This window comes from Lycium barbarum, chromosome 4, assembly GCF_019175385.1.
Source record: "Lycium barbarum isolate Lr01 chromosome 4, ASM1917538v2, whole genome shotgun sequence".
NCBI lineage: Eukaryota > Viridiplantae > Streptophyta > Magnoliopsida > Solanales > Solanaceae > Lycium > Lycium barbarum.
The window spans coordinates 4,476,316-4,502,657 of record NC_083340.1 but is presented as its reverse complement, the minus strand read 5'-3'; the positions used below and the strand labels follow the sequence as shown (position 1 = coordinate 4,502,657).

General features: G+C 35.0%; 1 protein-coding gene across 1 annotated transcript; it reads left to right on the top strand.

Moving 5' to 3' along the window:
* The first annotated feature begins 4,422 nt into the window (after nucleotides 1–4,422).
* Nucleotides 4,423–11,164, top strand: LOC132634926 (probable copper-transporting ATPase HMA5). The gene is made up of 6 exons (XM_060351107.1): nucleotides 4,423–4,850; nucleotides 6,976–8,367; nucleotides 8,444–8,698; nucleotides 8,800–8,922; nucleotides 9,384–9,863; nucleotides 10,341–11,164. The coding sequence occupies exons 1-6, from the start codon at nucleotides 4,566–4,568 to the stop codon at nucleotides 10,758–10,760; spliced, it is 2,955 nt and encodes a 984-aa protein (XP_060207090.1). The 5' UTR covers nucleotides 4,423–4,565; the 3' UTR covers nucleotides 10,761–11,164.
* Nucleotides 11,165–26,342: the final 15,178 nt, after the last annotated feature.

Here is a 26,342-nt window from a genome sequence, read left to right as displayed (position 1 = left end):
TTTTTCTATCTCCTTGTATCTCAGAATTTGAGTTTATTTCGTCCTTTTTTTAGTGTAAATATAAGTTTAATATATTTGGTTGATTGTATTTTTTAAACGATGAAATACAGCCATTGGGACATTTGTATTTCGTTGTATTTCAAAACGATTAAATATAGCCACTAGTGTATTTCCGTGTATTTAAAAAAAATTGAAATACAACTGAATCCAGCAAAATGATGTATTCTAGGAGACTTCTGTATTTTTGAAAAATTATCGTGCTGAGTTTTTTGAATTCAAAAAGTTTGGAATGGAATAATTTAGAGAGAGAGAGAGACGTGAGCTGTTATGGAACTTCAGGTGTTATGCGTGATACATGGTTGATTTAATTTGACTTACCATTTAAAACGAAAGAGGATAATCTGTTCCATAAATACAACCTATTTTTACTCTGCCGGTTTTTGTATTTCCATGTATTTCAAAAATGTGAACTATGCCGGATTTTGTATTTTCGTGTATTTCAAAAACGCGAAATACAACCGAATTCAACAAAAACTAGCTACGGTTTGTAAATATAGAAAAAGTAGTTATAAATTATTAGAAACTATTAAAAGATAACTCTTTATGTAAGTTTCTCATACAAAGCTGGGCACTAGACCCACCACGTGACGTCTCTCACTGATGAGGAAATAGGTTTATCTATTTTCCCAGATTTTTGGAATTTTCCTTCTATGTTCTTAAAACAAAAACCAACACTCTTAAAAAAATTTCTCCGGAGAGATGCAATGCAAACAAAATCACAGCCGTTCGGAATGGGTGTCCACTACCAATCAATATGTAACTGATTTCCTCTTTCTCCAACTTCACTACATCTGACCAAGTTGTCCGCTTAAAAAAAATCAAGTCACTATAAGTTTGCTTCATTTCTTACTCTAGTAAAAGTAGCATCTGATTATGTCAATTAGAAAACAAGTTTGCTTTCCCTAGATTTTCTTTTTCCCTTTTCTTTATTTGGCGTATTAACTCTCTACTTTTCTTCTATGTCCATTTTCTTCTTTTGATTTCTTGATTGGTTTTTGCGGTTGCAAATTTTTCTTATACTTTTCCTTATTGTGGCATTAGTATTGATTCTTTGGATAGTTATTACCCCAAATAGAAGGTTTACACAGAATATTTATGTTATTTTAGCCATTTTGGTGTAATTTTTTTTAAAAAGTAAAATGTTGATTTTACACGATTGTTTAGTATGTGCGCTCTATTTATCTTCTTTATTCTTGTGTTCTACCTTTGATGTTGCTTTGTTCTCTTTCTTTTTCGTCCTTTTCATTTCATTTACTTTTAACTTACTCAAATGACTAGGGGCAGAGCTACCCTTGTTCGAGGGGTGTCAAGCGACACCTTTTCGCTGGAAAAGTACATTATATAGATCAGTGAAATTTTGCTTTTATAGGTAATCAGGGGCGGAGCTACCCTTGTCCGAGGGGTGTCGGGCTTCGCCGAAAAAGTACATTGTATAGATTGGTGAAATTTTGCTTTTATAGGTATGTATACCAATGTTAACACACTTGACACAAGCTGAAGGCTCAGCGGGGTTGCAAAATGTCCTTAAGGTTGCGGGTTTGAACCTGGGTCATGACAATCTCTATTTTTTGACACCCCTTAAAATGAATCCTGCATCCGCCACTCAAGATGACATTCATTTGCTTGGAGACCTAACCTTCAATTTGCATAAATACACTAATTTTGAGTGTTATTTTTAAAATTACATTCTTTATAACATTTTTTTTTTGTCTTTTAATTGACTTAGTGTAGTTTCTTTGTTCATTTTCTTTTCAGAATTAAAAAAATAGTGAATTAGCATCTCTGCTTCAAACATAATTGGCTAACTGATGATTTTATTTTTTTGTTTTAGGCATTTCTGAGTTCTAAGAAGGTTGAAAGAATTCATGGCGATTATGCTTTATTTCATTTATATACATTTTTATCTTCTGATATATGACTAATAAGCATTTAAACTCATTTATCTGAATTTCTTTTATTTTTTGTAGATCTCCTTGAATCTTTCTTAAATACATAAAGTTAAAAAGCTTCTGTGATATAATAGTATAATGATCTATACATTACTTGGAGGCTAAATAAACAAAATTAATAAACTAACATATCAATGAACCCAAAAGTGTGTTATTTATGAGCATTTCCTTTTTCATAAAAATAAAAAGAGAGGTATAGTATCCAAATTCATTATTAGCTTATTGAATTTCCACTAATATTCATTAATGACTTTAATAATCGTGCGAAGCCCAAACAACTTTCCCTACATTATTACACTGTCCTGTTACTAGAGGATAACACTGCTCCCATTACATGCCCCTACTAAATTAAACCTTTCAACTAATTAGAAACTTTACAGGTTAGCATTAGTTTTGTGTTATCAGAAAATAATAATACGTTAAATAAGGATGGAGGGTATTTTTAGACCAAAATGTAGATGGAGGATACTTGTGACTTCTAAGCCACTATCATACATTAAGAGTATTTTTGACCCTTTCCCGTATCTGAAATATGAATTCAGACATTGTTTTAGTAGTTATCACCTTATTTCTTTTCTCACATTCTTAATTTGCTCTTTATCTATGGTTAATGATATGTATTGTAGTTATATATTGTTTATGCGAAACTGACGAGCTCGAAGTTCGTCCCAGAGTTTATTTCTATATTGACTAAGTTTATAGAAAGAGTACTTAAAATTTTCACGAATTTTTATATTTTCTGCGCGAAGTACGGTCAATATCACTAGTTAATTATATATTTAAAATTTATGTCTTAAAGGTAACTTTATTATTTTTATTGCAGAATTGTACCACTTTGTTTGCTTAGGTTACGTACAGCTTTAATTTGTAGAACTAATACTTATATTAATTCTTGAAACAAAAAGGCACTAGAACAAATTAAACTTGATGATACATTGGGTCCATTAGGTAGATAATGTGGAGTTTGACTTTGTAGCAGTACCATACCATCGACTTCGAGCCTAACCTTAATTGGGCCTTAATGTTTTGCTTATGTTATAGTTTTGTAGATCTCTAATATATTTATTAATTCTTAGAAAAACTAGAGGCACTTGAACCAATTAAACTCTATGATACATTATTTGCATATTTAATGGATTTTCAACAGAAATGCTAAGTTTCGGCTAACTATTAAGTTCTGTCGAACTCGTAATTAGATTTCTAGCTCCCCCTGGCATTAACTACTATTGCGACTATTGCATTCACTCTCTTTTAGTATCGGTAAAGGACATATGATCGACAACCAACAAATATTTACACACATAAGTAGAGAAAAAGAAAAGGAAAATAGTCGAAGTGCATATAAGCTATCCAACGCCACCATTATAAGAAGAAAAAATCTCCAAAGCAAGACTTTTGTATCACTAACAGATTTGAAAAAAGTCTCTTATCCCAACTATTCCAATTACTGTACTTCTCTAATAAAATTACAGTTGTTGACTTGTGGTGCTATTTAATTCTAAATTCCTTTTCGATTTTTGCGTCATTTTCACGTAACAACAAAATAAGTTACAACAAACCGTTGACTTTTTAAATGTGGTTTGAATATACATTAGGAGACGTGGTTGAATTAAATTAATGGGAGTCTAAAAAAGTTATATACGCAACTATGTAGAGAAATGTAGAAACATCAGTCCTCAAATTCAAATTCCCCCGCGTAAGCAACGGAAATGGGCCCATCCAAGCCGATTAGCTTGGAGGCAAAGCTAAAAATTGAATTTGAAAACTAAAAATAAGAAAATTTAATTTTAATCTAGAATTTAATTTGGCCTTAAACGATGCCGGAAAGAATGTGTATTTGTATTATTAACTATAAAAAAATAATTTCTTCCGTCTCAAATTGTTTTTCGCGATTTCTCAAAATAGCAATCTCAAATTATTTGTCATTTTATGAGTTCACAACAATATTAATTATCTTCTTCTCATTTTACCATTAGTAGTAATTAAGTTTATACAAACACCTCAAATACGGGGAGATGACAAACAAAGAGAATAAATATTTAATAAATAAAAATTATATCGTAAGACATAAATAAGATAAAATAGTAAAAAGAAAAAAGGACTCCTAATTAATGTCTTTTTAAGAAACGTGTAAAGAAAAACACGACAAATAATTCGAGATTGAGAGAGTATTAAGCTATACCTAAAGAATATATTACTATTACAACAACATATTCTATGTAATTCCACTAGTGGAGTAAGGGAAGAATATTGAGTAAGATGCACGAAGGTTGTTTCCGATACATCCCAGGCTCGAAAAAATATATTTTAATCTTTTTTAAACCATAGTCGGTTGATTAAATACGCATCTTGATCACACAATAATCCTGTGAAAACCTAAGACCGACCAATCAATAGCCCTCAACTTTATTACACCAACCGAATACTATATTAAAGTTACATGCTTTACAAGCAACAAAATTCATTTCTTAAAATTATTTACATCATTCACAGTACATACACATTTCTTTTTCTTAACATCAAACTCTATTTTACAAAAAAAGCGCAAAGAAAAGCATGGCTACTGCTAAGTTTCTTTCATTTGCATGCCTAAGAAATGAAACCAATTATGAAGATTTTTCACCAAAACCACATTATCCATCAATGCCCAAATACCCAAAGGGTGTTTTTATATCATCAAATGAAGAGAAAAAAGCAATTTATTCAGTTAATGGCATGAGTTGTTCTGCATGTGCTGGATCTGTAGAGAAGGCAATTAAAAGACTACCTGGGATTAAAGAAGCTGTTGTTGATGTTTTGAATAATAGAGCTCAAGTTATTTTTTACCCTACCTTTGTCAATGTAAGTTCAATTTTCCATTTTAATTATTGTTTTAGGGATTTTAGTTGGTGAAAAAAAAGGTAAAAAATTGATCTTTATGGAAGTTTTAGTGGATTCTGCTAGTGATATAGGCTTATTATGTAGAAATTCTATAAGGGGTTATTGACGTTTAAGATTCTTGAATAATAGAGCTCAAGTTTAATTGGTGAAAGAACAACAACATGCCTAGTGTAATCCCACGAGTGGGGTATGGGGAGGATAAGATGTATGCAGACCTTAACTCTACTTTCGTGGGCTCTACCTTCGTGGGTAGAGAGGTTGTTTCCGATAGACCCTTGACTAATTGGTAATGATATAGGCTTATTATGTAGAAATTCTATAAGGGGTCATTGAGGTTTAAGATTCTTGAATAATGGAGTTCACTTATTTTCACCCCAGTTTTGTCAATGTGAGTCCAATTTTTCTTTCACAATTCTTTTTTTAAGGGATTTTTAATTGGTGAAAGAACGTAAAAAAATGATCTTTTATGGAAGTTTTGGTGGATTCTGCTAATGATATAGGCTAATTAGGTAGAAATTCTACAAGGGGTTATCCAGGTTTAAGATTCTTTAAGGTTCATACGTTGAACCTATGATTTTTAAAATTATGGGTAATGCCTACTATTTATTGCAGTTTTAGTGAACCCCCCTGGTTATCTTTCTCCTTAGCTATGTCATTGTGAGTCAAAAATGTTTTTGTGGTAACTCCAATTGCTTATTTCCTCGGGTTTTTTCTTAATTTATTGGTGAAAGAACGTATAAATTTGTTTCTGTCTTTCAAGTAGGCAATTGAACATGAATTGACTGTTATTTGAAAAAAGAAATAGTATTTGAAGTTGAAAAATGGTACTATTTGAAAGTTGAAGTTGTGTTTGGACATGTATTTCAATTTAAAAAGGGTTGAAGGTTTTGAGTAGGAAAAAAATCACTTGAAAAACTGGTCTTCAAATTTGAAAAATCATTCAAAAACTGACCAAAAAATCATTCTAATGTGTAACCAAACATTGTTTTGAATTAAGGGGAAAAAAATTCATGTCCAAACGAGTCCTAAGTTTTGCTGGATTCTGCTGATCATATAGATTTATTAGGTAGAGTTTCAAGCTTTCCTTTGTATTTTATTTATGATTTTTATAGAAGTAAGCCACTGCATTGAATATGTTATGTCTGTCCTAAGCAACTTGGTTGTTTATATAGAAGTGAGTTACTCCATTGAATATGTTATGTATGTTCTAAGCAAACTTGTTAAAGTCCAGTTTTTAATCCCTTTTGCTCTTCCTTTAAGTTTTTACTTTTGGCTGAATGTTAGTTGCATCAGATGAAGTGAAAATCAGTTATCTAGTCTATTTCACCCTGAGTTTCAGCAAATAAATCTACATTGAATTGTTCACCAAAATTGCAATTTCTTAAATGTCTGAAGATTCGTATTTGTCATTGTGAATTGTCTCAAACTTTTTGAGCTCCAAAAACTTGGCTCAACCCCTCTATCACTTGGGAGTTGGTGCTGCTTAATGGATGCCTTTTGCAATTTAGCATGGTTGAATATGTGCTTTACTTGGGATTTTTTTTCAATAGCATCATTTGGGGTTAGATTTATCTATTTCAGTTCCCTTTTGAAACTAATGGTGTTGGTCAAAAAGATTATGCTTAGTACTGTGATAAAGCTGCATTTACATATAGGAGAATATGTAAAAATTATGCATTTGCATTATGCAGCAGAAACTCTAGAAGTAAAAATTAATTTGGTTTCCCAGACTTCTTTAGCAATGCAGTTCATTAATATCAAGTTCCAGCTGAATACTGAAAAAACCTTGAACAGATTTACTTCTTCTTCTTGATGAAATTAGCTACGCTTAAGCTTTTGATCACTAAAAAAAAAAAAAAAAAAACTGGAATTAGCTAAGAATTTCGTCGCTAATCTGTCGCTAAATTGCTCCCTACCAACAGAATTATTATGATAATCCATTGCTAATCCGTTGCCTAAATAGGATTAGCAACGAATTACTGCTTAGCTGCAGTATTTGTTCATCACTAATTCCTGTTTTTTTAAGTAGTGATCATTGTTGAAGTGGTTTGTAGCAGTTGCTAAGAATACTTGCTCAAATGTGCAGGAGGAAACAATCCGTGAGACAATAGAAGATGTTGGATTCCAGGCTAAGTTGATTACAGAGGAGACAAATGAGAAAACTTCCCAAGTGTGCCGGATACGTATAAAAGGAATGACCTGCACTTCATGCTCCACAACTGTTGAATCTGCTTTGCAATCGATCCCAGGCGTACAGACAGCACGAGTTGCATTAGCAACTGAAGAGGCCGAAATCCAATATGATCCGCGGATAACAACTTACAATCAGCTTTTGGAAGCCACAGAATATACCGGATTTGAAGCCATATTAATTAGCACAGGAGAAGGTAGGAGCAAAATATTGCTGAAAGTTGATGGAGCACACACTGATAATTCCATGAGAATCATCGAAAATTCTCTTAGAGCACTCCCAGGTGTTGAAGATGTTGATATTGATCCTGAGCTGAAGAAGTTATCCGTTTCTTATCAATCAGATACAATAGGACCTAGAAAGTTTATTCAAGTAATCGAGTCAACAGGTTCTGGACGGTTCAAGGCAACGTTATTTTCGGAAGGAGATGGGAAACAATCTCATAGACACGAGGAAATCGAATACTGTCGTCGATCCTTTCTCTGGAGCTTGGTTTTTACGATTCCTGTATTCTTGACTTCCATGGTCTTCATGTATATTCCTGGTCTGAAGGACGGATTGGATATTAAAGTTGTGAACATGCTTAGTATTGGAGAGATTTTGCGGTGGGTGCTTTCTACTCCCGTGCAATTCATCATTGGTCGACGTTTCTACTCTGGTTCTTACAAAGCACTACGTCATGGTTCTGCAAATATGGATGTTTTAATTGCTTTGGGAACAAATGCCGCCTACTTTTACTCGGTCTACTCGGTGTTGAGAGCAGCTACTTCTCCAAGGTTCAAGTCTACTGATTTTTTCGAGACCAGCTCAATGCTCATTTCTTTCATTTTACTCGGGAAGTATCTTGAAGTTTTGGCCAAAGGAAAAACATCTGAGGCCATTGCTAAACTCATGAACTTGACCCCTGAGACAGCAACATTATTACAGTTTGATGACGAAGGAAATGTGGTGAAAGAGGAAGAAATTGATAGCCGATTGATACAAAAGAACGATGTGATCAAAATCCTTCCTGGTGCAAAAGTAGCTTGTGATGGTTTTGTCATTTGGGGTCAAAGTCATGTCAATGAGAGTATGATAACTGGAGAATCTCGACCAGTGGCCAAAAGGAAAAGCGACCTGGTGATTGGAGGAACTGTGAACGAGAATGGTGTTCTGCATGTAAGAGCAACTAGGATTGGATCAGAGAGTGCTCTTTCACAGATTGTTAGGCTGGTTGAATCAGCACAAATGGCTAAAGCTCCTATTCAAAAATTTGCTGATCGCATTTCTAAATATTTTGTGCCACTAGTGAGTATTAACCGGCTTCTTGTGTATGTTATCATGTTATGACTCTCTAGTGTTGGTGATCATTTTGCAATTTCAGGTTATTATTCTCTCTGTTTCCACTTGGCTCGCTTGGTTTTTAGCTGGGAAGTACGACGGCTATCCTAAATCATGGATTCCATCTTCTATGGATAGCTTTCAGCTCGCCCTTCAATTTGGTATATCTGTTATGGTCATAGCTTGCCCATGTGCCCTTGGTCTTGCTACTCCAACTGCTGTCATGGTTGGCACGGGAGTTGGTGCTTCTCGAGGTGTCCTGATTAAAGGTGGCCAGGCTTTGGAAAGTGCACAAAAGGTATGCACCGAAATTTCTTAACTATGCTTCCTGCAATGCCGTATCATAAAAAAATATCATAAAAAGTTAACTTGACAACAAATACTCATCTGTATCTGTAGGTGAACTGCATAGTGTTTGATAAGACCGGGACTCTCACAATGGGCAAACCAGTTGTTGTAAACACAAAGCTTTTCAAATCTATGGTACTTCGAGAATTTTACGAATTGGTTGCAGCAGCTGAGGTAAATTTTAGTCTGGTTTGGAGTTCCTTGGGTGGAATTATCCACAATTACCGGCCCCCATTTTGTGGTGTATTCTTTGCTAATGTTTGCACTACTAGTTGTCTAGTTCTATCACCCTTGTTAACTTAGTCATGTTTCCATTGCCCTGATAGAGTAACTTATAAAACTGTTCATTGAGCTTCCATTTGCCTTTGAACATTGCGAATGGTCCATATTTGCCCTTGAACTGACAAATGGTCTAAAATTTACCCTTTATGCTGTTACCATTAGCCCAAAAGGGCAAACTTGAACCATTTTGGTAACGGCGAGGGTAACAAGAGACTTTTTTTAACAGAGGGTAAATTTGCTCTAAATCGTATAGTCCAAGGGAAAATTTGGACATTTTCCTTTTTTTTAAAAAGTGAACACCGGCATTTTTCCATGCCAATACATGAGACTGATAACTCACACTTAAATTTCAGCTAAATAGTGAGCACCCCTTGGCCAAGGCAATTGTCGAATACGCTAAAAAGTTTAGAGAGGACGAGGAGAACCCTCAGTGGCCTGAAGTCCAGGACTTTGAGTCTATAACCGGCCATGGTGTGAAGGCTACTGTCCATAACAAGAAATTAATAGTTGGAAACAAGAGCTTGATGTTAGATCAAGGCATTTCCGTTCCAGTTGATGCAGACGAAATACTAGCAGAAGCAGAAGAATTGGCTCAAACTGGAATTCTTGTATCAATTGATGGTGTACTGAGTGGAGTTGTTGCTATATCAGATCCGGTGAAGCCTGGAGCTCGTGAAGTCATTTCTCTTCTTAAGTCTATGAAAGTTGAGAGTAAGCTAGTATCGGGTGACAATTGGGGAACAGCTAATGCCATTGCCAAAGAAGTTGGAATTAGTGATGTTATTGCAGAAGCAAAACCTGAAGACAAATCCAAAAAAGTGAAGGAACTGCAGGTAAAATTTTGATGCCATGAAAAGATAAGCACATTAAGCTCTTAAGAACTGGTTAGCCCAATTTTTCCTGAGTTGAAAAATTTGTACCAGTCAGATTGATTAATATAGATTTCTACTAAAATTTTCTTTTATTATGCTGATTAGTTTTCTAATACTCCATCTGCTCTATTTTATACAACACTCTTTTCTTTTCTATTCTGTTGCAGAAGAATGATCCCAGCCTTTCTATATTTGGAAACTATTTGACTTTAAACTTCCCATGTAACCCTTAATGACATGCTCTTATGGCCATAGAAATGTTATGTCATGTTTAAGATCATAAGTTCTAAGGATACTTTTGTACGTACTAAAAAGTCTGTTTGTCTTTCTTTCTTAAACATCGTGTCTAGTAAAACACCGCCATATAAAATGAAACAAGAGGAGTGTTCTTTATTTTGTTATGCCGGTGCTTAATTCATCTTAATTATTGATCAACAGAGTTTGGGAAAAGTTGTTGCAATGGTGGGAGATGGAATTAACGACTCGCCAGCACTTGTAGCAGCGGATGTTGGAATGGCGATAGGGGCAGGGACAGACATAGCTATTGAGGCAGCTGATATTGTCCTAATGAAAAGCAATCTTGAAGATGTCATAACTGCTATTGACCTTTCCAGGAAAACATTCGGTAGAATTCGCCTCAACTACTTTTGGGCATTTGGCTATAACCTTCTTGGCATTCCAATTGCTGCCGGAGCTCTTTTCCCGTCTACTGGATTTCGGTTGCCACCGTGGGTTGCAGGGGTAGCAATGGCTGCTTCGTCAGTAAGTGTTGTATGCAGCTCTCTTTTGCTGAAGAATTACAAGAGGCCAAAAAAGCTTGATAATCTTGAGATTGGAGGCATAACTGTTCAATCATAATTTCTGTAAATATATTGCATATTTTCTGTAAATATGGGGAAGGGGAGCCTTGGGGTAAAGGTAAACGTTTTCGCTGTGATCACTCATCAGGAGTTCGCGGTAGTTCAAGCCGTGGAAACGGCTTAATGCACCGGTCTGCCCTTTTATGTTGCATATTTTAACTTTCTGATTAATGAAACCTGTAACTATGTCGAATAATAACATATGCATGAGGAAAAAAAGGAAAGATATTAGACTGAATTTCCTTGGACCAGTTATGTAGGAAAGATATATTCAAGTACTAGTGATCGATCAGTTCTTAGACTATGTTATTGCACGTTAATAAAAGTAAAAATTGTAGGTATAGCTAGTGAAGTGGCCTTTCTATCTCCATGTATATATACCAATATGTGGTTGCTTTTGAACCAGAAGTGCTAATCCCATTAATTTTTTTGCTAGTGCATGATTACATAACTTTATTTTGATTGTTTTTTGGTACATAACTTTATTTTCAAAGGCTTTACATGATGTATGCTTTTGTGTTTGTTGAATTACGTGTATAGGTGTTAAAGACTTTTGATAAAAAACAGTTCTCATACGCTACTTGACTACATTATTGATTGTTGAATGTTGATATGTATATGTTGAGCAAAATGGATTGAAGCTTTGTGTTGCTAACTTTTTTTTTTTTTTCCTATCAACAACTTTTTGCCCCCATTTTTGTTCACTTCTTAGTTTTGGAAATGGATTCACAATTCTAAAAGTGGGAAGAAATGTGATCCCATAATTGCATATACTTAATCTGATTGTAATTCAAACATTTCAAGACACTAGCATGTATGTTGCTTCATGAACTTGCTTCTATAGAAAATGGTTAGACTGATTTTATTTATTAATAAATTAAACGACGATTAAAACTAAATGGAAGAGATACTAATCTTAAAAAACAAAGTACCATAAAAGGAATTTGTTCTTTGCATGATGTACCAAAACGAAAAAGAAACACATCCTCGTTGCACATCAATAAAAAGAAAAAGAAAGCTGTTGTGTTTGTGGAGGGGGGGGGGGGGGGGGGGTGGTGGTGGTGGTGTTTGTTATTGCACCCTTTAAATGATTGACACGGTATAATAATCTACAATTTTGAAATTACTTAATTAGTAATTTAATAATGTTAAAGCATTTATGGATTTTAAATAAATCGTAATGCTTTTGTTGTAGTTACTCATTTAAATACGTAAACCGTCTCCTAACTCGACCAAAAAGTCATGTCTCGTACAATGATATCACTCTGTAGTGTAATTAAAGTTTATGTCTTAAAGGTAACTTTATTATTTTTATTGCAGAATTGTCCACTTTGTTTGCTTATGTTACGTACAGCTTTAATTTGTAGAACTAATATTTATATTAATTCTTGAAATAAAAAGGCCCTTGAACAAATTAAACTTTATGATACATTAGGATTAGGTGCCCCTAAATAGTAGAGATTATCATCGATATATATAATTATGTGGAGTTTGGCATTGTAACACAGTACCCTACTTAGAAAATCAGCCAATATATATTGACTTCGCGCCTAACCCTAATTAGGCCTTAATGTTTTGCTTATGTTATAGTTTACTAGATCTAAAATATTTATTAATTCTTGGAAAAACTAGAGGCACTTGAACAAATTAAACATTATGATACCTTACGCACGTGCCAAATTTGTTTGGCAGATCAAACAAATTTACACATAAATACGATCTCGTCTCTCATTTGCAGCTAATATAATGGTGGAGGTCGGGAGTGTCATGAACTCATGAATCCGGTACTTCTGATGCAGAGTATAAACTTATATATAAAAGTTCACTAAAATTGTAACAAGTAGTAAGTTTGAATTCATAGTTTTAAACATATATACTATGAGTTTAATATTTAAAACCTTAATTTAAACTCATAGAAGATTAAAAAAAAACATAATGGTTCACTTGGTTAATAGCTTAAGTATTTACCAAAGAGGAACGAAGATCAATTTTCACTTAATGCATTTTTTTTCTTTTTTAGTAATGCACTCATGTTCTCTGAAAATCCTAAATCCGTCTTTAGTTACTTATATTCGAATGCCTTTGTTTGGTTTGGTTGATATTCCGTGCTATTTATTGGTGTTGGCAACTTCCAAATTGTTCCTTTTATAAAAGTACTTTCAAATTTGAATCAGAATCAGCTTAAATTCAGTTCAAATCCTTAAAAGCATAGGCCCGAGCAAACTTTCTTGCAGTCAATCAAGGGCGAAGAGAGAGTATTAGTTACAGCCATTTTGTGAGTAAATATATTAATATTTTTCTAAATCTTATTTGATTCTTTTAATGTATGTTTTACTCCCTCTATTTCATAATAAGTGGTTTTTAGGCTTATGCACACCCTTAAGAAATTGCCCACTCCTAAAAAATTAGAAGTGTTTTTACTAACTTACCTCTAATCAAGTTTTACTACTTTCTAGAAAAAGAATATTTAGTTAATGAATCTTGACCATTTAAATAAGGGTAATTTTGGAAGAATCTACCTAAAGTCTTCTTGAAATCCTAAAGCACTACTTGTTTTGAAAAAAAAAAAAAACCTAAAAAATCACTTATTATGGAACGGAGGGAGTAACAATTAAGTTAGTGACAATTTATATTTTTTTTCTTAGTGACTTTTTTTACCTCTTTCTATGGGCTCTCACTTTTTTGCTTCCTTGGATCACTCGAACCCACAATCTTTGGGTTGGAGGCGGAGGGTGTTTACCACCTGGGTAACCCTCCCTTGTCTAATGATGCTAAATTTTAGTTTAGCTATGTACTTTTCTTAGTAATGCACGTGTGACGCAGGGGAGCACGTTTTTTTTTTTTAAAACGGGGTCAGGGGGTGTCCTCACTGACTATTTTATTAATATCTCACAATTAAATAGTCTAACAAATAAATAGGCTAAAACAAAAAGACTAGAAACAAAAGCAAAATAGGAAAGCACAACAATGAAATTGACGATCTCCTTTCTTCATCTATGGAGCTTTGCCGACTAAGATCAATTTAGCATTTGTCCTCTGTTTTCACCGATCGAAGGTATTGTTGTTTTTTCCTTCTTTCCTCGTCCTTCCTTCGTTGAATTGATTTCCTTTGTTCTTCAAATCTGAGAAGTTGATGGTAAAGATCTAGCTGGGATTCACACTTTTCCTTCCTAAATTGAAGATTCAGGAGATTTATTCGTTGATTACTCAGAGGTATGTAGTGTCCCTCATCTCTTGCTTTTCCATGTTGGATGCTTTCCATACTCAATCGGTACTTTGTTGTGTTGGGTAGATGATGCCTCCCATGCTTTGGGTTTATTTTGAAATCGATTCAATATGTTCCCAAAGACATGTTTTTTCCTCCATTTCTTTCCTTTCCATCTCTGATTTGATGTTTTTTGCTCCTCGGATCTGAGATGGTGCTGGTGAAGGTGCCGCTGCAATTTTCTCCTGTCAACCCAAATCGAAGATGTATACACCTTAATCGTTGATTTCCCAGAGGTATGACTCTTGTTTCTTCCTGTTGCTGCTTTCCTTTCCTGGAGTTGTGGCTTAATGTGGTGGGTAGATGGGTCACTTGTATTTAAAGTATACTAAGATCGAGAGGTTCTTGAGCAACGGAATGAGCACCTACATGTGCTAATATCACACGCTTCTCAATCGCCCAGCGACTCAGTATACTCCCAAATACATGTGTTTTCCATTCTAGTCGATTAAAACGTCTGTCCTTGAAGTGCTTGTGATTTTGCTGAAGCTGTTGTTGTTTGGGTATGGTTTTGCTGCCCTTGTTATTGTACAACTTGTGAATGCATTTGACTTCTTGTTGTTTCCCTGAGGATTTGTTGTTGTTTTCCTCGTTATCTGCCTGCTGATGTGACTTCAATGTTTGTCCCCATTGATGTTTCTTCTTTAGTTGCTCTGTGTAATTAACACCTGCAAAATTAAACAAACAGTTAGTAAAAACCTCCTCTATGTTCTCCTCCCAGAGGATTTGAACATGAGGAATCTCTTCCCCTTTCCTTCCTGTTATCAACTCCTTTTGCATGGTCTGATTCTCAGATAAGGCTCCATTAATTTGTCACTATTCAGAATTCTTCTGCCTTGACTATCTAGTTCCTGAAAGTTGTTAGCTACAATTGATCCTTTATCTAGCGCCTGATTGGCGAGATAGTCAGCCAATTTATTCCCTTCCCTGTAGCTATGAGATATTGCCACTGTTCTTTCACTCATGATTCTCCAAATCTCTTCCATAGTGGTAACTATCTGCCATGGCACTTCCCAAGTCCTTTGTAAAATATTTTTAAGCAACAGAGAGTCTGTTTCAATTAAGATTCTGTCCTCCTGAGTTGTCTCTATGTACTTTAAAGCATATAGAATTGCCAATGCTTCTGCTTGGGTGTTAGTACTGAGGGGATCCTCCAGTTCCTTTGCCTGTGCATGAATAATATCTCCACATCTATCTCCCACACAGAACCCCCAAGAACTTCTACCAGGGTTTCTCCTTGATGCCTCGTCTGTATTCACCTTGATCCATCCATTATCAGGAGGTTTCCAAATCACTTTGGTTACTCTAACAGCAAGGTTATAGTAATGTAAAGCCTCCACTACAACACTCCACTTATAAGGGATATACTTACAATTCTTTCTCCTTACCTTTATGAACAGAATCAGGGAATGCATTACCTGATATATCAACTTTGTGGTGGATATCTTCTCTCCATGTCTCAATGTATTTCTCTTTTTCCAGAGTTCCCATAAAATGATAGATGGGACAGCTTGAAATATATATCTTACTTAATGATGTGCAGACATCTCCCACTACATATTAATCACTTGAATGAGTTGTAAATTCTCAATGTTAATTCGTACTGGTCTACAAAAGTGGTTCCGAACATACTGAGTAGTTGCGGAATGTAGGAAAACATGAGAAATATCTTCCACTTTAGGGCTGTCACAACAATAGCACCTGGAAGGGAATTGAATTCCCCATTTCTTCAAAGTGTCATCTAGGGGCAGCTTTGCTTTCTACAGTCTCCAAATAAAAAATGAGATCTTAATTGGCATACCTTTAATCCACATTAATTTATAAACATTGTTGATCTCCTTCCTTTGTCTCACCAGTTGAAATGCAGAACCAACTGTGAATTTACCTCTTGCATCCATCGTCCAGAATGGTTTGTCTACTTCTTCAGTTTCTATAGGTGGGCATATCTTTTCTAAGATATGTTCTACTATATCTTGTGGCAATATTCTTCTCAAAACTTGTTCATTCCACTGCCCTCCTTTAGATGCCTTCTTAACTAAAACAATAGTCTGATCACAATCAAAGTCTGGAGGGGTGGCATGATACAGAGTTCCCAAACCTGTCCAATTATCTAACCAAAAATAGGAATTCCCTTGCTTTATTAGCCACCAGATTTCCTGCTCCATCTCATCTCTGCATTTAATCATCTTCTTCCAAGTATATGTTCCTGTCTTTGCTTGTTCTAGTACTGCATGTTTCTTCTTCAAGTATTTGTTGCTCATTTATGTTCTCCATAATGATTGTTTAGTCCTCATGTTCCACCATAGCTTTGAGAATAATGCCTTTGAAATATCCTGCAGACGTTTGAACCCCATACCTCCTTATTCCTTAGGATGACATAGCACTGTCCAAGTGACCTAATGTCTGCCGGAGTTGCCAACTGAGTTACTCCAAAAGAATTTTGCAAACATTCGATGTAACTGAGCTAGTACTCCAGCAGGTAGGTCACAAGTTGATAACAAATGAATGGGCATACTTTGGAGCACATGCTTAATCAGAGTTGTCCTTTCTCCAAAAGATAGTAGTTTTCCAGTCCAAGAACTTAATCCATTCTGAACTTTATCCTTTAAATCTTTATAGAATAAATGTTGCCTCCTGCTATAGTAAACTGGAACTCCCAGATAAGTAAATGGAAAATCTTTTCTTGGGATATTAGTAACACCAACTACCTGATCCACTATTCCCTGATCTATCAGATGATGCATATATACGACACTCTTACTTCTATTAATCTTCTGACCACTCACCTTCTCATAACCTGTTAGAGTGTCCATCACTAGTTGAAGAGAATATTCATCTGCAAATACAAATATAATAGTATCATCTGCATAGGCTAATTGATTCACATATGGGCTCCATTTTGGCATTCCATACTCCTTGAAGTTGTCTTTTAATGTAATGCATTCAAAGCTCTTCATAGACATTCAGCAGCCAAAATAAACAGTAGTGGTGATAACGGATCACCTTGCTTCACTCCCCTTGTGGATTTGAAGAACCCATGTGGCTGTCCATTAACTAGTATATAATACCAGTTATTGGAGATAATTCTGAATACCATATCTATCAACATCTCTCCAAATCCCATCTTCCTTAACACCTTAGTCAAGAACAGTGTTTTAAATAGCGTAAAAAATTGAAGAAAACTATAAATAAGTGATATATATATGCTCCACCCTCACAAAAAAACTAATTAGAACAATCTATTATATGCTACTTACAAGTACAAGTGACTGCTCGTTACTTTTTTGAGATAGTAGAAGACAAGATAAATAATTGGAAAAGAATATATATTAGGCATTCTAGCAATCAAAAAAGGTCTTGACTTTTAACCCTCAGGGGTTGGCCTGGTGGTAATTGGCTTGAGCCTTGGGGTGCTCCCTTTCAAGGTCTCAAGTTCGAAACCCACTGGGTGCAAACAATTTCTGAGGGCCATCGGACTGGGGTAAAACCCCGAATTACCCGTGGTGCACTTGCAGGAAACTCCTTGCCGAGGGCCTGTGCACCCTCGGGATTAGTCGGGGCTCAAAGAGACCCGGACACCCAGTGCTTAATCAAAAAAAAAAAAAGGTCTTGACTTTTAAATTTAATGTTTCAGTTCCTTTTTAAAACATTTGAGTAATTACATGTTGACTTTTGAGAATTTGGGCATTATATTAAGGACTTATTTAACAAATTTCGTTTTAGTTTGAAGAAGTTTTCTGGGCTTACGCCCCAACAAAAAAAACTCGCCCCAAACGCCCGGGCGTACGCCCCGAATTGCTGGGTGTACGCCTTTGGAGACTTTCGCCCCGACCCATCGCCTCGGGGCATTTTTGGTACGCCCTGCCCCAGGGCTCGCCCCGAAAACGCCTTTTAAAACACTGGTCAAGAATAGCCAAGAAACTCTATCATAAGCTTTTGCCATGTCAAGTTTGATAACGACATCAACAGGTTTTCCCCTGATTCTGATATCATGAACTATTTCTTGAACTAATAAGATGTTCTCCACTATGCTTCTACCATTTACAAAGCTTGATTGCTGAGGAGAAATAATAGTTGGCAGTAACTTCACTAGTCTTTCATGAATAATTGTGGAAAACACCTTACTAGTGAAGTTACTCAAGCTAATAGGTCTCTATCAGAAAATGTAGTAATTTCTTTCTTCTTTGGGATCAACACCAAATTTGTACAAGTAATGTACCTAGGTAGCTCATGACCACAGAAAAAACATTGAACCATCTTTGTCATATCTTCAGCAATTATCTCCCAGCAAGCTTGATAAAATTTCCCAGTAAATCCATCTGGTCCCCCTGAACTATCTGCATTCAAGCCAAACACAACTCTTTTAACCTCTTCTTCATCTGGTATGTCATGAGGCTTATTTCTCTGTTCTTCTGATATCATTTGAGGAATATATTGCAACATTTCAAAGTCAGTAGGAATATTTTCCTCCCTAAACTGCTCAGAGTAAAACCTGATAGCCTCCTGTGCTATGTCTTCCTCCCTATCTAGCCAAACTCCCCTATAATCCTGTATCTTTTTTAGTTGTAGCCTTCTCCTCTTTCCACTGATAGGAGCATGGAAAAATTTGGTATTTCTGTCTCCATCTGCGAACCATTGCATACCAGCTTTTTGTTTCCAAAATTTCTCCTCAATAGCATAGAACTTTATCAGATCTGTTTGTACTCTCTGCAGTCTCTCTCTGTTAGTGCTAGTAGGGTGTTGTTCAAATTCCTGTTCATGTATCTGCACTATCTCCTCCAAAGTAGCTATCTGTCTGAAAATATCCCCATATGTGTCCTTGCTCCACTTAGATAAGGCCTTACCCACCTTCTTTAACTTATTATGGAAATTAAAGAATGGATCAGGACAGTGCCATTCTTGCCAATTCTCCTTCACCACATTCAGGAAAGTGTCATGCTCTACACAGAAATTCAAAAATCTAAATGCCTTTCTGATTGAGTTGGTATCTGATCTGGAGGCTGTAGACAAAGGAGAATGATCTGAACCTTGCTTAATCAGATGCTCCACTTCTATGTTAGGAAATAAGCTTTGTAGGGCTTGATTTCCTAAGCATCTATCGAATCTCTTGAAAATACAAAGCTTTATCAGACCTTCCATTCTACCAAGTATACATACTTCCTGTGAACCCCAAGTCAGTAAGCTGGCGGGTATCAATACAATGAATGAAATCTTCAGTTTCAGTAAACTGTACTGCCAATCCTCCATATTTCTCTATGGCATCTGTAATAACATTAAAGTCACCTCGCACAAGCCATGGTAAGGTCATTCTAGCTGCTATCTCATATAGATCATCCCACAATGCAATTCTTGTAGCTCTATCAGTGCTGGCATAAACAATTGTCACACATAGCTTCTGCCCATCATCAATGTTGGTGAGTTTTAATGAAAGTAGCTGCTTAGTGTCCATTTGTACTTCCATTTCCATGTTGTTTCCCATAAAGAACCATATTTTTCCATTTATGTTATGAATAGCAGAATCCATGTTAAGCCAAAGTCTATACATGTCAATGTGTCTATAAAGCTGAAAAGGCTCCATTAAGGCTATAAAATTGAAATGTTTTTGTCTATTTAACAAAACTACTCTCTCAAAGGCCTGTGAGTGTTAACAGACCTTATATTGCAAATGAGTGAGCAATTCATTGAGAAATAGTCTTGGCTAATACTTTCCTTGTTAGTACACCTCCAGTAGGCTTAGGAGGTACACTTTTATCCCTTATTTTATTCTGTCGTCTTTCCCTTTTAGCCTTGGCAATTTGTCTGGGAGATGCATCTCTTTTGTATGGTTCTTCCACTGCTGCAGATGAAGATTCTAGTTTATTATCATCTCCAATGTCTACTTCTCTTGCCAGTTGCTCATATTGTTGATCTTCACTGTTCTGCGTGCCAATTACATGATTTTTTGCAACTAGCTGACTATTAATCTCTCTATTATGCTTCTCTGATTCTCCTGCCATATCTTTGTTGTTTTCTCTTTTTTCCTGACCTTGGGACTGATTTTCCTTGCTACTAGCAGTATCATTTTGTCTTTCAATGTTATTTGCTACTACTGATGTACCTATTTCAACTGATTCTACAAGTTCTCCAGTTTGATATATCTGAGCCTCTGTTTCTGTTCCATCAGGAGGATTCTTTGGAGTTTGTTTTTCAGTTGGGATGGAGTCTGCTGGTTCACTGTCTGCTATCTCCTCAGCTGACTTCTGTTGATTTCCCTCCACCAGAACACTTTCAACCTGTTGTTGTTCCTTATTCTCTGTCTGACTTTCACCTTAGATCATCACTTTGTTCTGCTTGTTTATGACTTCTTGTTCAATGATTTCCAGATTATCATTAGATATCTCAGCATTTTGGATAGTTTCTACCTTTGTGTGTTTGCTATCCTTGATCTTGTTGCTTTACTGATCTGTTTCTTCCGCTGTCATTTCTCTAGCTGGTGTATTGTCTTTCTCCTGATTCATCCCAAATGATGCTTCTACCCAAAGTTTGGATGTCTCACATTGCTTTCCATTGTTATCTTTGTTGGGTTCTGCTGGCTTTGCACTGAGGTCTCCTTATTCCTCCTCTGTTAGATCCACAAGTGAATCATATTTATTTGCAGTTGATGTGGAGTTAGTATTATCCTTTCCTTTGCTAGTAATACATGTATTCCTCTGTTCACCTTTCTTTCCTTGCTCCTGTTGTGTGACCTCATTATTAGGTCCCTTGTTTTTCCTGTTTTGCACCACGTTTCAATTTTGGTATATTAATTTTCCATTTTTATACACCCCATCTAATGTTGGCTGCTGCTCTACTGGTTTGTTACTCGCCTCATTTGCTTTCCCTTTCTCTGTAGTTACTTCGTTCTTCTCTACTTTCTTTGGCTTGTGCTCTGGGTGTAAAACCCAGCATCCTTGCATATCATGTCCTTAAAGCTTACAATGAGTACAATATTTTGGCAAATAGTCATATTAAATTCTTTGCCACTTAGATCTCACCGCACCTGTATCCTCATCCAAACAATTAATTTGAATCCTTTTAGGTAATTCCTTAAGTAGATCGACCTCCGCTTTAACTCTAGCATAACAGGGTATTGTTTGATTATTTGTGGCTTTATCGATCACTAAAGGTTTTCCTACTGCATTGGCCATTGAGAACAAAGATTCCTTGTCAAATAGATTTGTTGGTAACCCTGGAAATGATATCCATGCAATGGCTATAGTTGTTTCCTCCTCCGGGTTGAACCATGGATCCCATTTCAGAAATCTTAGAGGAAAATACCTATTCCTTACCCGTAATTCCCAAGCTTTTGATAGTAACGGTACATAATCCTCCAATAATGACAACCTAATCAAGATGTGCCTTTCCTCCAAAAACCCAATAGTGCATTTACCTTTGACCTCTAGTTGAATTGGTATTGCCATCCTTAATTCTTGTAGATCGGGTCGCCCATATGAGAATTTTGCAACAATAGCAAACTGTAAATTTTGCCTCACTGCTAGTTCTTCAAACTCCTTCTTTGTCCATGTGATTGTTGGTTCTCCATACAGGAACGTAATATTTTTAAGATTAATAGGTTCTGATATATGTTGTGCTATGGCATTCTGCAAAGCAATGGCATAATTGGCTGTTGTAGGGTTGTTGTTAGTGGTAATTGGATTGGTGTTGTTTGTGTTGGGCAAGCCAACCCAGTAGGGGGTTGGCCGCCGGCCGGCAGTGCCATAGCCGGCGTGAAAATAGGCTATTTTCAAAGTGTTTCGGTAGGGTGTAGGGTTATGCTAGAGAGCGCTATATTTTTTTTTAATAATATATACTTTGTGTATAGAGGATGCACGTGCAACACATAGAGAAACTGATTTTATTAAATATACTTGAAACCTCTTAACTAATGATTGTTTAATTTACATATTATATATGCGTAGGTTATTTGCATTTTCATATCGCTTTGAATTCCTTAATTATCCTGTTTTACTGTGTCGCTTGCATTATTTCATTGCAATATCGTTTTGAATCTTTTAACCCTATCTGACTCCCTTTTTATGCTTCATTTGAGCCGAGGGTCTCTCGGAAACAGCCATCCTACCTTGGTAGGAGTAAGGTCTGCGTACATTCTATCCTCCCCAGACCCCACGATGTGGGATTTCACTGGGTTGTTGTTGTTGTTGTTGTTGTTGCGTAGGTTAGTCTTCTATAATAAACTTGCTTCAAAGTGCCTATATATAAGATAGATCAAACCAAGGTTTTGGTTATTTTACATCGATTTTAGTTAATACCAATAACTCAATAGTGGATAAATGTTATATCCCAATTTTTTTATTCCCAATATTTTTCAAGAACATCTATTGAGCCGAAGGTCTTTCGGAAACAACCGTCCTATCTTGGTAGGAGTCAGGTCTGCGTACATTTTACCCTCCTCAGACCCCACGTTGTGGGATTTCACTGGGTTGTTGTTGTTGTTGTTGTAATATTTTTCGGGAACATCATAGTCTTTGTTTAACCAAATATCTTTAACTGAAATAAGTTTTAATTTTCACATTCAATAATTTTTTCTAGGATTGAACGAGTTGCGTTAAAAGACAACGAAGACTTTGATATTGTTGGACCCATTTCAAGGGGGTTTGTTATGGAGGCAGTCCTAATAGTTATAGTTATTTCTTTTTATGTTTGAGGGGGGCATGCTATAATGTTAGGCACAATAGCGCTATCAAAAAGTCATCATTCGATTTCCTTTTATACAATATTCGTTAGATAACATAATTTAATGGATGGTACTTCCCACATTTGTTTGAGTGATTTTGAATAAATCGAGCATGTACGCATTCTCCCCCGATAGTCATGTGTTTCATCATCATTGTACAAAAACGTGGATGCTTAGGCAGATGATGTGTCCAGATTCCCATCGTGATTATAGTTATCTTGTGGCTTGAGATATTTATATCTTGTTAAATCTACTTCCAATGTAATAATTTTCATATTATATTACCAAGAAGTAACAGTTTTTTGTTAAAGTTTATCTTAATAGCTTGTGATTATAAATTTACAAAGTTGAAAAAGTTCAAGAATGAAAGTGAGCTTTCTGTACTTGTATTCCTTTCTTGGGTTCCTTTATATATTTTAGCCCCTAATCCTTAAACAACACAATTGCCGGTTATTATCGAAAATAAAGGAAACAATTGTTTTGTTTTCTCAGGGTCATTTGTTAGTTTGTCCCTATTTTGTGCTGTTCTTTAATTTTTGTCCCTCGAGACAAAATAACTTTTTTGAGACATAAATTATATTTTCACATCATAAAATTCATAAGTTTTGTCTCGCGCTCTTAAAGAATTTATGCTAAGCTAGGCATAAGTTCGATTTTAAAGGACAAAAAAATCTAAAGACCAGCCCATTTGAAAACAAACCGCGCAATTTGAAGTTTTTTCTTGGCATAAACGGGCCTAGTTGGGCCAAAACTAGTTTTGAGACTTTTTTGTGATGAAGATTTCCTAATGCTGGATCAAAGGGAACTGAACAACTTTTATGGGATTTCTTTCAAGATTTTAACGCCGTATAGCTGTCACTAATAATAGCCATCAAATGTATATTTTTTTGTAAGTTAATAGTAATATACAAAAAATATACATATTTTAAATGGGAGAATTTCAGTAATGTACAATTTAGCACACAAAATGACATTTGCGTAGCCATATTTTTTAATTACAAACCTATGACCCAACAAATTATGGCCGTAGCTTGTATATACAGCATTATACAACAATGTACAACTTTATACACCTACTGTAGACAATGTATAAACCTTGTATAAAAATGTATAATAACGTATACGAGTTGTTTATACACACTTCTACAGTGTTATGCAGTGTTATACAGTGTTTATACAGTGTTAAAAGTGTAACATAATGCATGTGTTTTATACACGCTTTACCCTTAAAAAAACACCAACATTAGAAAGAGATTTGGAAGGAAAAATACCATCATGGAGTTTGATATGGGGGTGGGGGTGGGGGGGGGGGGGAAGGAGGGTGGCTATCTCGGGTAATTATTTTTTTAAAAAAATGGGATGAAGGCAACAAAATGTAAAAAAAAAAAAAAAAAACTATGGCCATTTCGGATAAATATTTTACCCAAAATGCCATAGAGTGTTTTTTCCCCTATTTTAAATATAATTAATGTGTATTTATAATGACTAGCGATTGTAATTATTTTTGGTTGAGCAGCCAAATGACAACTGCAAAGGATATTTGCTAATTATAAGGGAAAAATTATAGTCCAATGCCTTTAGCTAATCTAGTTTACAAGATATGACCAAATGTATAGATTTTGTATAATTATACTTATAATATACGCATACTATACATATATTATACATATAATATACATACGTATACAATAATATATGTAAATCAGTGTATACGTTTTGTATATTTCGGCCATATTGGTAAATAAGTTTGGCCGAACCGTGTACATATTGATAAGTTGTGCTACCCCTATATTTTTTGTTCTCTTTCACCCAAAGACAAATTTCACCTGTTCTTCTCTTAGAAGAATTTCTTAAGCAACATCAGGAAAAGTTTCGTTCAGCACACAAAGTGAAACTTTATACTCTTTTGTTCAATTTTTATTTTTTAACCATTTTTAAGAAAACGAAACCTTCAAAAAATCATTATCTAACAATTTAATTTAACCTGAAGAAAAACAATATTCGATTAGACAAACTTCAGAATACTGGAAAACCAAAGACCACATCATTCTGTAATGGGATAAACTAAACAAGTTCTTTTAATTACATACATAAAGTAATCAATTCATATTGCTTCTCTATTTTTTCATATAAAAAGGAGATTCAAAATCTATCAGAACTTTAATACGAACTGTTAAAAACATTTAGATAGCTAGGATAAAAAGTGTAAAAGAAAAGGAAAATAAAAATAAACATTCAAGCAGGGCACAAGCGGTTGAAAACTAAAAGAACTGTTTACGAGACAGGGCAGGGCGAGTTGAAATTTCTGCAAGTTAATAAGCCTCAACGTGTTTGCAAAACTAAATATAACCCATAATGACAAAGAAAAAAGCCTTCTTCCATAGACCAGATAAAGCTCTTTAATCACCCTTGTTGTTTTTTCGAAGTTGTTGGATGACCTACTATGTGATTAGGGTTTTGCGAGTTTTTTTAAAAGAAATATTTTAAAAAATAAATTGAATAAAATATTATATTAAAATGGAAGATTACTTAGATTACAATTTTTTAATTAATATTAATGATAAACACGTCAAAATTATCACAAGAAAAATAAAAATAAGGGAGATAAACATGATAGTGTAAACTACAAGGAAAGCTAGTACGAAGCCAAATCTCAAGAGAAATTTATGAAATTATCCATTTTTATTTTTGTTTTTTTAAATCATGTGATTTCCTTAATTGAGCACAAAGCAAATTTACATAAAAAGATAGATAGTCAAAATGATTCCCAAGGACTTAAAAGATGTCTAACCATTTTCCTATTAAAATGAATTCTAACTTTAAATTATTGGTTTAGATGAATTATATTCAAAAGTATTGTTTTGTAAAACTAAATAAAGGTGCCTTTATCAACTTTTCAGCCCCTCACAAAGAAAGAACAAAAAACCAAAGTTGGTTTCATAAGCGATGCTACCAGAAGAGCATATATTATGGCGCTCAGTAATATACATTGTTAATATAATTAATTTTTATTTAATACAAATAAAATGAAAAGTGGTAATAAATGAAAACCAAGAACCAATAAAAAAAAAAAAGGTCATGAATTGAGTTCATTCTTCAAATACGAAAAGCAAAAACATGATAAATATCATCATGATAATAAGTAACTAAATTTAGACTTAGTGACTCTCTCCAGGTCCGCCATAAAAAACAAAATGTTGAAATTTTCCAGGTTGCATATGTGGGTAATCAGAAACTCGGTGCAGATTAGGATTGTCGACATATACATACGTCTTATCTACATCTATTGTTGCACCTATATCATCTAAAACGAGAAGTCTCCTACAATAACCATCATATCCGGTGCTTTCGACAGGAAAAAAAAACTTGAGTCCATTGGATGTTCAGGCACACCTGGTGGGCTATATGCAACTCCTCCCCACTCAACGTTATTAGCAAAGCTAGCCAAGCTAGTGAAAATCTTCCGAGGCCAAAAGCCAATTTGTTGGTAGTTTTTTCCAAGTATAAGCCACCAATTTCCATTGGCTAGATCCTTTTATTTTTCAGAAGAAAATGTATATATTACTATTTTGTAGTTTTCAAAAACTTGAAAAATAATTTTA

Coding starts and splice junctions, on each gene's coding strand:
- LOC132634926 (XM_060351107.1), top strand. CDS start 4,566: ATGGCTACTGCTAAGTTTCTTTCATTTGCATGCCTAAGAAATGAAACC. Junction 4,851..6,975: donor TTTACCCTACCTTTGTCAAT/GTAAGTTCAATT, acceptor TCAAATGTGCAG/GAGGAAACAATCCGTGAGAC. Junction 8,923..9,383: donor AATTGGTTGCAGCAGCTGAG/GTAAATTTTAGT, acceptor CTTAAATTTCAG/CTAAATAGTGAGCACCCCTT.